Consider the following 13,671-nt stretch of genomic DNA (forward strand, 5'->3'; position numbering starts at 1 on the left):
AGGCTTGTAAGCTAGTGATCTGCTATACTGGAAGACTGTGAAAAGGGCCGGGGTAAGCAGTAAGCTTCCACCCACCTCCTGCTTTTAGCCAGCATGTGCGTATCCATCTCAGTTTCACCTTCTGTACCCCTACAGCTCACAGCTAATTTGTTTCTGCAAGACATAGGCACTCAGACAGAGGTCTCTCTCTCCGTCTCTCTCTCTCTCTCTCTTCCTCTCTCTCTGTCTCCCTATCTCCCCCTCTTTCCCTCCTTTCCTTTGCTCGCTGTCACTCTCTTTCCTTCTCTGCTCTGAATCCCTCTGATTCCCCCCAGGGGGGTGTACACCCCTTGCGATAATTTGTCACAAATGCAACTGCGCCCTCTCCGTGGCTTTCCTTGGCCCAAAAATGAGTTTCAGCCATCCCATCTGGCTGTCACAGGCAAGATGTCGCCAAGAATAGAAGCTTCCCATCCTTCCACATTTCATGGCTGAATTGTCATATTTGTGTGTGACTTATGTCTTTGACCCTCCCATGGTAGACATATTTTACATCTGATTTGTACTTATGGAGCTGCGCTTCCTTGAAGTGAGTGCACTCTTTGTCTCTGCCTGTCACTGCTTGCTGCATATATAAAACTGAACCAGGCTTTGGGGCTGCTGTACAATGCAGATGGGGTGTAAAACATGGTGCATATATTTAGAAACAACAGGAGTCAGATGTTTGCACTGTTACTACACAGCAGCCACTTGCACGATCCTCCCATGAAAACCAGTTTCTGCAGGAGCTAAAGGCACTAATCATTTCCACTCAGCATACTGATCTGAAATCTATTTGTGGACGCAGTTGGAGAAGGGAGAGGAAATCAGAAAACATCTTTAACAACTTGTCCCATCTAATGAGATTAGCAGAGCCGCTTACACAGTCATGACATGAAGATACACACAGATAACCCTGTAATAACTCATTATTCTTCCCATTTCCACATCGACGCCTAGTCAAGGCTCGCTGACAGTGCGTGTTGTTGTTGTGCATACACAGCTATCAGGCCAATCTAGGCACTGCAGTAGCAGTGTGGAGTGAGCTCGCTGAATACCGCCCCGAATGCCACAGCACAAAGAGAGCTAGCAATAGAGGGACACGGAGATAGTATTCTCTGCTTTTCAGAGGCTGCAGCATTAGTGACACATGCATGGGTGCAAATGGAAAAATTCAGCGTGCAGGCTCTCTGTTTCTGTCGGCGTGGCATGGAGGCTGCAGGAGAAGAGGAGGACTGAAATCAATTTGGTGTGTGTATGTGCTTGCATGCATGTGTTGTCATGAGAATGCACAGATAATGTCCCAAAAACTACAGAAGCAGCTGAATGGGAAGGAAGTGCAGCAAAGTTTATTTTCTTGCCTTGGTTTCAGATCAAGAATAATAGAAAGTCGCTGAAGGATCCTCTTCTTTATTTGTTGAAACTTTTCTATCCTGATACCAATGTATCTTTTCATTGCTTTTCCCTCAACTTCATCAGTTACCAGATAAAGAAAATAAAGTCTACCTGTGCCCTTTGATTGTTGCATCCATCAAACACACATCCACTCACTCACCAGCGGCAACAGCAAAGTACTTAACAGCTGCCCTGACCTTCGTTTAAGTGTCATCATAGGATGTTTTTTTTTTTTAAGCCAGTATTAAGTGAGTGGGTGCATGTCTATTTACGCTTATGCTTCTGTCTGTGGGCACCATAACTGGATCACATAGGATTTTCACATAAAAAGCAGAGTTATCCTACCGAAGAGCGCCGATCCAATTTAAAATATTGGACAATACAACACAGACGCAGCGAAAAGTTTAGACAATCACAGAGACGTGTTTTAAAATGCAGTTTAATCTTCTTTTCTGCGGATGACAACAAGTGCTTATCTGAAATGTCTCGATGTATTAAGCCCACTCCCGTTTCTATCCTAAAATGAATTTGGTGAATTAGTCGACAATTACCGTTTGACTCAGGTGTGGCGTGCATGCCTGTGATTAGCAGCCAGATTGATGAGTTCAAGGAGGAGCAGTGGCCCCGCTGAGCTGTGCGTGCAGACGGAGGGAGGCCAGCGCGTGATGATGAGGCCTGGAGTGCTCGGTATTGACCAGTGGATGTCACGTCGTGATTAGTAGGAGATATCACACTCGCCGGGCTCAGATGCACATCGATCCTGGAACCTGGGTACAGCCTGTCAATGGGGTCATTTTTATCCTCCTCGCCTCCTCCTTTTCTGCTTCCCGCTATTTCCCATTTCCTGTGCTCTCCTTCACTCACACCTTTCGCTCTTCCTTCCTCTCCCATGCTTTTTTGTCATTTACCCTCTTTTCTGTCTCTCCTCTGTTCTGCTTTCCCACTTCCCCGCCCTCCCCCTTCCCTCCATCCACCCTCATGGATCAAACTCTTTATCTGGCCTAAGCCACAGCCTGCAGGCAAGCAGGCAGTCTCTACAGAGGCTGGAGCAGAAGACCAACAGCTTCAAACAACATTATATAGGGCTGGCATGAAGCATGTCTCACACTGATAGATGAAAACACTGGCCCCTCAGACACTGTCTCTGTATGGACATGATGAAAACAGGAGCAGGCCAGTGCTTCTGTTTTCAAAGCCCGCTGCACTCCACTTGACTATTGCTACAACACCTCCCGGGATGTAAGACAGACTTAAGTTTTGTAGGAATTAGGCAAGCATTCGCTTTTGTGTCCTGATCCATGCAAAACAAAACAGTCGGTTTCTGGGAGGAAGATGCATTTTCTTTGGCAGCTGTCCTGTTGGATCATCTGTTATGAAATCATTCCAGGGTAAATCTGGTTTAGAGGAAACATGTGAAGCCAGGTAACAAGAACAGTTGCAGCCATAAAAAGAGCAAGAAAAACAAATCATGCATGCAATGAATCCTAAGCAGTACGTCCCATTTGGGCCCGTTTTATGTCATGTTTCATTCCTATTGCTTAAGCAAACAAGTACTGCAAATAACAGCCTTGCTTGGGTTAATGCTCATGCTCTCTCACACACACACTTCATGGATGCCTGAACTTACAGTATCTCCCTGTAGCCTGAGGGAATCCAGGAAGTGGATTTTCCTGATTCCTTCAGCATCATTCGTCTAGGAGTTGACGAGTTCGACGCTGGGTGGGAGTTGTAATGGAACAGAAAAAGCACAATGTAGGTATTGTTTCAGGGCTGCCAGACCAATGTGAAATTATCCATGGACTAATGCATGATCAGACCAGAGGCACTTGTGTTTAAGTGGATGCAGCCTGTGGTACTGTAGGCTGTAGCCATGGAGACAGCAGCTTTAACCCTGCGTTATGAAGTGGCCAAGGATGTACAATTAGGCAAAATTTGCAAGTATTCATCTTCCAGCTGGATTTCAATATTTCAGGTGGGATTTAACCACTTTGTCTATCTTCGTCATATCGGAAAAAATAACAACGCGCGTTCCCGGAAGAGATGAGAGTTAAGAAAGAATGCAGGGAAAAAACGGCACAGAGACAGAAAGAAAGGACGAGCCCGAGTGAAATGCAGCAAGAGAGGCAGAGCAACATTTATTGAGTGTGTCCAACTGAGTGCTAGCCTAGTTTGTCTGTAGACGGAAAGAAATGTTTGCAACAGAGGGGGCTCTGCACAGTCCTCGGGTCTTTGGAGATTTGCTTACAGTGAGGAGATGGTGGAGGTAAGATGGCTCAGAGGATTCAGGCTCCGCTGAACGCAGGCTCATGTCTAATAATCAGCGGGGAGGGACTCAGCATGGTCCCTCGGAAAAAGAGACGGGGAGAGTGAGACGGAGAGAGCCAGAAAAACAGAGCGGAGGAAAGATTGAAGGCGAGGGCGAAAAAAAGCAAGTACAAGATCTAGTAGGAGTTAAGGGAAAGGGGGGGGACGAGAGAAAGACACGTCCCTGTGGCCAAGTTATTCCTCTCTTGCGATTGCTTTCATGTGTCTGAGAAGAATTCTGATAAGATTTCGCTGCTTTACATATTTTCACCCCTATTAGCTCTTAAAGTCAAGTTAAGAGAATGAATCACTGACCTATAAAATGAGACTCAGCCAATCCAAACTCTCAAGGTCACCTGACAGACGTCGCACTCACGCAGTTGTTGTCTTTGTTAATTCTTTTTTTCACGTTATAAATGTGGATGACATTGTTGAGGTTGTCGTGGTTTTGCAGGATGCACTTTACGGTCGCATTTATCTCAGGGCCAGGCTGATAAAACTCGCTGCTGATGCTTCAGTGATTTTTGCCAGCTGTTCCAGATTACAAAGTACAGTCATTTATGGCGCTTACTGGCAGCACCGCCAACAGAACATCCTTGTCCATTAACACGGACTGAATGCTCACACATGCCCAAAGTTGCCACGTAATACATCAGCAGTGATCCAAAGCGCGGCCACGTCATGGTACTCTCTGTCCAGTGATGCAGCGTTGTCTTGTTAATATGAGCCTCTCATCCATATTTCTGCTGTCAAAACATGGCCGAAACTTGTGTGTGTTTGAGCCTGTGGGTTTGTGTTAAGTGTGGCTCTCTAACCTATGCAGTGGTCATCACACCCCCAAGGTCAAGCTTTTTTTTTTCCTTTCCTATCAGCTGTGAATTATCTCTACAAGCCACTCCGCCAATCCAGGGCCTGAACCGCATGCCCATTTAACGGGTGTCTAGTGAGGGGGCAGCGCGGTCGAGGTCGGCAAACCGCAGCGCAGAGGCGGCTGAAGAGCGACGCAACAGCATTTTAGCGGGGACCCGATGAGTGATTACCTCACAGCTCCAGTCATAATTCAGCGTGACCTCAATCTGCCAGCAACACTATGGTTTGATGGATCTGCTCACAGTTTGGGTGTCGGGTTCTAGCATGTCAACCAGGGGCAGATAATTTCAGGGCTATCTGTTGCTTTTGCAAAGTAAAACATGCTAGATAGGATTGTGACACGCGTGTTGATGGCGTTGCATCACGCTCTTGGTGATTAATTCGTCGGGATGTTGAGTAATCGTTTGCTACGCACTAGCCGTCAGAGTGGATACTGAAGACAAAACAATGCCACAAATGGTTAACCCCCATCACGATGAAGCCTGTCGTCTGTCGGTCTATTCATCATCTCCGCGTCTTATCAATCAAAGTCAGCACAAATACGCGTGCGTACACACACATGCACTCAGACACACACGTACACCTCCCAGTGTGGATAATTAGTGGATTCCCTCAGTGGGCGATAGAGCCTGTGCTCCTCTCTCCTCTCTCTCTCTGACCTTCCCCAGTGAGCTTCCTACCACAGCGGGGCTCATCACACACAGCTCTAATACATATTTATCGGTCCGGTGACAGCCCATGTGCGCTGGATTTATACGTTTCTCGACAAACAATAGTAAAGCCTCAGTCACTCTTCCTCCCTTTCATCAACCAAAGCGGGAGATAAATCCAATGTTGTCGACCTGGCTCCAGCCTCCTCAGCAGTCGGCCATCTGCGAGTTATACAGACAGACAGGGAGACCAAGCCTAGTTGAATTCAAGCCGCTCTCCTCAATTACGGCAAAAGGATTTGATATACGTATGTCTGTCAAATCTCCTTGGCAATCGGAGGAGCTGCTCTGCTGGCAAACGTTTTACATTCAGCAACTTCTGATCAAAGACGTTCAGAAAGTGGCTGTGGCGTGGCTGGCGGCATTGGGATTCAGGACAGACTCGCTGCACCATGACTGGCTCTGTTTGCACAGCGCAATCTGAGTTGAGATGTGAGGAGAGGCAATACCACTAAAGAGTGAGGGGAGGGGAAGGGAGGAGAGGAGGAGGAGGAGGAGGAAGGGAAAGGAGGGGATGGCAGGATTAAGCCCCAGCCCCCCTCTCTGCCTCCAAGCGGCCATCTTTCATCTTGCGGCTGCCCCTCTAATGCTTTCAAGTGGGTGATACCCTCGACATCTGCTTCCGCTCCCTGGGACACGGCACAGGCCTCCGTCCTGCAGAGACTCACAGCCACAGGACAGCTTGAAGGGCAGCGACAGGGCAGGGCCATGAAGAGCTGATGCTCCCATGCACATAGAATCAGATATGTGATGCAGAAACGTCATTTTTTTTTCCCCCACCGAGGTTAAATCAAAAACACAAATTCAGACATGAATTGAAATCTTTACTGCTAACACACCCCAAATCTTTGTTCAAATACACCAAATGTGGCTTATACCAGTACACACACTTACCACAGAAACATTTCACAGTTCACTCACCCAGACACATTAATTCTACTTACTACTTGCGAACAAATAAATGTAAATAGCTCTGTAAATAAACACTTCATCTTCGCCAAGAAGAAATAAGCCCCCCGCCGCCTCTGATTAAGACTACCAAAGTGATATATCTGGCACTTAAGTCTGCTGTTTACCTCATAAACACTAAGCCACCCACACTGACGCTGAAATATCACAAACTGAGTCTGCGTGCCTGTATATTTTCCCCGCTAGTCTTTGTGGCTTAAATGTGGAATCATCTAATGACATTTTTTCTGTATACGTGCCATTTCAGGAGCGTTTCATTTGCTTTCAGTATCACGAGTTCAGTTGTATTCCTCGACTCTGGCAGTGGAAGCGCCATGAGCAATAAAGCAGCATTGGTCAAGTGGTGGGAGCCTCGCCTCTGATTTTCTCTGAGATTCGTAAAACAGCACTTGTGATTCCCAAAACCATATCAGGGGGACAGATGAGTGGTGCTGTCAAGACGGAGACTGCAAGGCAACGTCAGTGATGTGACGGAAGCCTACCCGAGACAGAGAGGATGTCATGTCACCTTCACTCTACTGTCTGTCAGGAGACATTTTTCAAAGGAGACGCAATTCAATTATATTTGAGGAAATGATGTTTGTTATTTGGGATCTGTTCCTTGTGGTGAAAAGTCATTTTATATTCCCTTCCTCTGCACTGCAACTAAAAATGTAATTTGATTTGCGAAAGCACCCCATGGGACCGTAGATTTGTTCGCCTGGGTTTCTGAACCCCCTCCACCCCCTTTAAAGCTTACCCACACGCAAACGCCAAACTCCTATTTAGATTCACGTAATAGATGGTCTGTTGTCTCTATTTCTGGATACTACAAGCAGGAGACCATGGTGTTCTGGCCCTCTTTTATTGTGTGCCACCATGTTGCATTGTATCGCTGGGTGAATATGCGCAGCTCCATTCCTTCTGCTAATGTAGAGAGTAGGAGTGGAGTTTTATTTATAGCAATCCACCCACCAACTCCTGTGGAATTTAGTGATCTTTCAGGTAAAATAGATGACTTTTAACTGAAGCAGAGGGACTGTGTGTTTAACTGTGAGTGTGTGCGTGTGTAATGACTGCAAAAAAGGAACATCTGTGTCTATAATTGCAGCGTTTGAGGTTCAACCAATTTAAGCTACCTTGAAAAGTACATTAACAGAGGGAGGGCATGTGCATAGAGTTCATATATTCATGGCTCTTTCTGTTTCATACGAGGAAAGGGATTTTTGGATATGTTAAGCTATTTTCTTATATGAACTTTTGAGACAAGGTCCGGAGAATCAGTTCTGGACTCTGAGCCGCCTTGTGCATAAAAGAGGGGCTCCTTCTTCTGCATGGACATTGTTTGGGTATGAAAAGTCTGACAAGGACCAGAAAACTGTATTTTGGTCACATCACACAGCCCAAATGTACAATCTCCAGTTGTGTTTTGATCATTATTGATCTCTGCATGGTCAGGCACCTGCCAACATCAGACATCTACTGTAGTCCTATGTCACCAGTAGGTCTTTAAGGTCCTCTGATCAGGGAGGACAGAGTCACCAACGTTGTACGTGTCTCACTCACTGCGATTTTATCTGAAATGACCCGCTCTGTTCACACATGGGCTCAGTTGGACATTACACAGACTTTGTTCAAGGAAGCTGGCCAGGTAAAGTCTGGATAATGTCAGGTTCAGCTGATTCAGACATTTGCATTCCCATATAAAGCTCCTCCGGGTATTGTCTCGATAAGTTCAGGGTCGCAGTGCGTGTGTTAAAGGGATTGTATAGTCTGGTTTTGCCAGTTTTAGCCATATTGGCATCCTCTGCTTGTGACAAACATACAGAGATGATTAGCGAGAGAAAATATAGAGATGGATAGAAGAAGAGAAGATGACAGACAGGGTGCTGATTCCCTCCTCTGTCTGCGAGCTGTCTGTGAGACCAGGCCATCTGCACAGTCATTATCGCCGCCATGATTCCATTATTGTTCCGTGTGGCAACAAGGACTTGTTCTGTCTGGCCATTGTTATTCTTATCAGCTGACAGTCCCCTTTTGATCATGGCAGCGACAAAATTAAAAACTATCATGTAGTACAACACATAACTGAATTATCCTCTGTATTAGTGACACACTAAATATCATCCCATCTCTTCCTCCTGTGTCCCTGTGCAGGTCTGTTCCATAGAGCCATCATTCAGAGCGGGTCAGCCCTCTCCAGCTGGGCGGTGAACTACCAGCCGGTCAAGTATACACGTCTCTTGGCGGAGAAGGTGGGCTGTAACGTCCTGGACACCTTAGACATGGTGGACTGTCTGAGGAAGAAGAGCTCCAGGGAGCTGGTGGAGCAGGACATACAACCAGCGAGGTACCACGTGGCCTTTGGACCTGTAATCGATGGCGATGTCATCCCGGACGACCCCGAGATCCTGATGGAGCAGGGCGAGTTCCTCAATTACGACATCATGCTGGGGGTCAACCAGGGCGAGGGACTGCGGTTCGTGGAGAACGTGGTGGATTCAGAGGACGGCGTGTCTGGGAATGACTTTGACTTCTCTGTGTCAGACTTTGTGGACAGTCTGTACGGGTACCCGGAGGGCAAGGACACACTGAGGGAGACCATCAAGTTCATGTACACAGACTGGGCAGACAGAGACAATCCAGAGACCAGGCGTAAGACGCTGGTGGCTCTGTTCACCGACCACCAGTGGGTGGAGCCGTCGGTGGTGACAGCTGATCTTCACGCTCGTTACGGCTCACCCACCTACTTCTACGCCTTCTACCACCACTGCCAGAGCCTGATGAAGCCAGCCTGGTCAGATGCCGCCCACGGGGACGAGGTGCCCTATGTATTTGGAATTCCTATGATTGGTCCGACGGATCTTTTCCCCTGTAACTTCTCAAAGAATGATGTCATGCTCAGTGCTGTGGTCATGACCTACTGGACCAACTTTGCCAAGACTGGGTGAGTAAAATGACTGTATCTTGTTTTTCATCAGTTCTCCAAATTAGGGATGAGTATTGTTAGGTTTTTATCAATGGCAGGTTTGATTACTTATTGATATTCCTAATTAATTAATTAGAACTCGGCACACCACTGTTCATTTACGTTTTCTGTTTTATTTTATTTTGCAGCAAGATCATGGTATACTGTTAATTGCCTCGGTCGTGTGGTTGGAGAAGATAAAACAACAAACTTTCTCCTCCACATGTGTGGAGAGCTGGTAGTTGTTACACAAACAGATCAAATGCAAGGAAGCATTTAAAGATCTATGGCATACATTAGGAGGGAAATGCAAGATTTGAACTGTGCAATTCTTTAATGTTTTGTTTGTTAAAATGTGCCCTTTCTGCAGTAAATATGTATCACGGCTTTATGCCAGCTGGTGACCTTTTTAAATTTTTGTCGCCCCTCAAACACCACCACTGCCAGTCAACGTTCATATTTTACCAGCATTTGGCCAGAGGCTGGTACTTATCTTGAGCCCAGCCTGATATCAGTTGTTACCTTGACTTGAGGTCGACTTGTTGCATTATTCTGGGCATTGAAGCACGTTGCTGACTCAAGCTACGAGGAGATGCCCGGCTGCAGTGATGGCGGAGCATCAGAAAGTCAAACAGTGTAAATATAGGGCATTTCATCCCATTGGATTGCTAGTATTGCCCCTGTTGCACACAACAGCTGTTATACACATGAAATTAGCTGTTAAATTTGTGTAAACGCAACCATGAGGTAGACACTCAACGCAAAGGAACACATCATTAATAGCAGTCGGCTACATGCAGGAACGAGGTAATTTAACAGTAGGCAAACTAAAAATGTTAGTGAATGAATGAACGATGTTCAAACAACTGAGAGTACTGAGTGCTGCAGGATCTTAACAGTATTATGACTCGAACCAATCACGAACCGGTCTGAACCAATTAGCAGCAGTTGTCAGTATCCCTCTCTAATCCCAGTATAGATCAGACAAGTATCTGTTTCTTACGTCTAATAATAGAAGGAACATGACATATCCACACATATTACTCGTTTGTCTTTTAAATGCATTTAACAACAGCACTCACCAATTACTAAAAGCAGCAATCACACAATGACAAACTTTTTTATTAATAGAAAGTCACAGAGAGAAATCCTATCTGAGTCCTGTTAAAAGGCCTCAGTGGTACAGAAAAGAAGCTGCAGGATAAAAGGAAGCTCTACAATGAATAGGATGGGACAGAAAAGGCATTTTTCAACAAAGACATTTTTTCAGAGGTGTTTTTTTCCTGAACTTCCTGCGTCCCAGTCTGAAAACCTGAGACATATTGAATCTGAGGAAGATTAAATGTTCCCCCAGAGTGTGTGCTGTGCTTTTTGTGCTTGGCTGAGTGTTTGGGTTGAGTATATGTGCATGGCTGCCTGTCTTTCTGTATACTAGTGTGTGTGTTTGTGTGTGTGTGTGTGTGTGTGTGTGTGTGTGTGTAGCTGGAAATACTATCTATGCTCTATTATTCCGAGGCCCAAAAGACACAGAGACTTATCAGGCAGACATATCAAACTCTTGCCCTCAGCGGTATCGATTCCCTCGGCGTAGACCGAGTCGATCACTCGTGCCCTGGGTGACTCCCGCTCCCCACAATGCTCAGTTTCACCCCCACCCATCTCTAAGCCTGGCCATTTTGTATGACTACTAGTAATCATTTCTAACAACTGAAATTTAATTTGACAATCCCGTTACCAGAGAGGTATTGATCCCATCCTGAACTGGATGGAGTCTGAAATCTTGTTCTGTTTTTTTTTTATCTGTCTCTAAATCATCTGCTGTCCAATCAGGTGGCATTTACATCCAGTCGTCTGGCCGATAGGCTGAGCCCCGGAGCTGCTGGCTCTGCTACAGCCTTGAACTGCTAATGGCAGACGAGTGCAGATGGACTGCTGCTTTGGCTCCTCAAGGAAAGCACTGAGGTCCATCAGTGATGCTCGGACTAAACAGCTGTCTCCTCTGCCTGGCAGCCATCTTGTGTCAACACACACAAAGCTGCAATTTGTAGATACAGATGGATTTTCTTACTTGTCCTTTCAAGAATATTTTTTGACGAGAGGATGTGTTCAATTTTAATGAGAAAAGTTTGGGGCCTCAAGGTAAAAATGCCTGCTGCTTATGTACTGAATCGCTCTTTACTTGGATCTTTCGATGTCATTGAAATTAATTCTGATAGATGACGACAGCCTGCCCATTTTACCTGCGACCGCTCAGATCCAACACACTGCCATGGGCAGTCAGCCTGCCGTAACCGTAACCTGGCCTTCACCCTGGCAAGCGGCAGAAGTCGAGAACAACAAATTGCACTTTACCGCTGACCCTGTGTCAGTTTTGTAGATTTCCGCGTCACTGATTGATTGAGACCAGGAGCAGAGCAGTGAGAGGCTAAGCTGCTCTACAACTCCGATTACGGAAAGGTTTGGACACCGTGTAAAACATAAAAACACAATAATGTGCAAAGTAACTGACAACGGTTTTACAAACGTGCTCTCAAGCCCATGTAGTAATATCCTGTGTAGAGTCATGTGTTTCACAGAGCGGTGAACCTCGCCCCACCCTTGCCTGTGAGCAACTGAGCCTTTCAAGAATCCCCCGTTCATACCCGACCGTGATATTATCACTTGTGGAATATTCCAAACAGGGGTTTTGTAAATATTTCCGCAACTTTCCCAGCGTTTGTCGCTACTGTCCCAACTTGTTTGAAACAAGTTGCTGGCATCAAATTTACATCAATTAAGTTGATGATGTAAAACATAAAATATTTCATCTCACCTGAGTATATGTCAAAAAGGATTAACAGATCGTCACTGTTTTGTTTATGTTCAGCATCCCAACACTTTGTAGATCCGCGCTCGCCACATCACGGGCAGTATCCACCCTATGCTGTGTCGCCTTGGCATAACTCCAGTCTGGAGGATTACATGCAGACCAAAATTAGGCACTCAGATGGTATAAATCCTGGGATTAGATGCTAGGATAATAAAAAATGCTCCAAAGGGTAATTGTACCGCAGCCCAAGTAAAGGATTCTACCATCAACTCCTCTGAGGGGGGGAGGCTTGCGGATGTGAGATATTTCCCACAGATTCTTAAGTTCATCCTCCTCATTTAGACCGCACTAGGGGATATAGATCTCTCCTTCGACACTACCCAACCCAATCTGGCTCAAGAGGACATCCTTTTAATTAAGGCGCAGTTGAATTCCCTTTGCCTTGGTGGGCCGTCCAAGAGCCGTCTTCCCTATATCTGTAAAGCAGCTCTCGCTCCCCTCCCAGATGTTGGTAATGAACTGACCCAGATTGCACTTCATGCCCCCTCTCCAAATCGGCTATAGAAACATGTGGGACACGATGTTGAGACACTTGGGCTGCATGTCAACAGCGTGTATCATAGCAGCGTTCACCCCAAAGCCCTTCCTGTCCCTGGCTCTCATGTGTCATCTTTACAGGGCAAATCCTGGGCCCATGCGCTTTTTTTTTTTTCCTCCATCAGAGTCAGTGAGGCATAAAAGCATACAGAGAGTGCACGCTGTCAAATCTTCTTAGTGTGTGTGTGTGTGTGTGTGTGTGTGTGTGTGTGTTGTGTGTGATTGCGAGTGTGTTTTTACACTATGAGGCTGTTCTTTCCTGAGAGTTTTAGAAGCCGGGGATTTGCTCAGCTCAGGGTTAATTTTTCTGGCTGCAACACTTGTTTTACCGTTGATGAGCAAAATTTTGCCAAAACAACAATTTCTTCTGAACAGTTTGTCCAAAAGTTTTCGCCACATACTTCCGCACCGACCGCAAATGCCAGCACAGCGGCGCGGCTATACGCAAAAATCCTGGCCGAACACTTCAGAGAAGACAGAATGATGAAAAGCCCAGCAAAGATCAATCATTATATATCATTAGGGCTATAAATACGTTGGTCCATCTTCCCGGCTCTTGTTTTGTTTTCCTGCTGGCTGGTGCTCATTTCCGTGTGTGAGCTGTGCCACATGCTGCGCAGGGTCTTGCAAGGTAGTTAAAGAGCAGAGCGCTGTCATGTGTTGAATTTCTTCCCTCATTCTCCTCCGCTGCTCCGCCCCCCCATTATTCTGTCCAAAAAAAAGGACCGTCTACTCATGTTTTACATTCACAACATGAGCTAAAATATGCAGTATTGATTGCTTTATCTTTGGTGACAACAGCTGCGGACCAAACAAATGTAGATAGAAGAACTACAGTGTGCCTATGGTGCGATTTAACAGCCAGCGCTTTGATTTACAACCCGGCCTGTTGATTTTTTTTTTGTCTTCCTCTCGCTTGTCAATCGAACAGCTCCCCTCTGTAGGTTTAACAGCACATATACATCAACTGTTCCTCCCGTCTGACCTCATTCACGCACCGCTTCAGCCTTTTCTTTCTACCCCAGCTGTCTCGTAGTTACATCACTCATCCC

At 46.1% G+C, this 13,671-nt stretch overlaps 1 protein-coding gene across 4 annotated transcripts in view; it reads left to right on the forward strand.

Annotated features, from left to right (window-relative positions):
- nlgn3a (neuroligin 3a) overlaps positions 1–13,671 on the forward strand; it is a 201,643-nt gene that overhangs the window by 173,605 nt on the left and 14,367 nt on the right. For all 4 annotated transcript variants that reach the window (XM_084353362.1, XM_084353360.1, XM_084353363.1 and 1 more), the window contains one exon: positions 8,403–9,192. In XM_084353362.1, coding sequence (XP_084209488.1) covers positions 8,403–9,192 — 790 coding nt within the window. The remainder of the gene's footprint in view (positions 1–8,402; positions 9,193–13,671) is intronic.

The sequence above is a fragment of the Pagrus pagrus genome (genome assembly GCF_965226575.1).
Source record: "Pagrus pagrus genome assembly, chromosome: 5".
Classification (NCBI taxonomy): Eukaryota; Metazoa; Chordata; class Actinopteri; order Spariformes; family Sparidae; genus Pagrus; species Pagrus pagrus.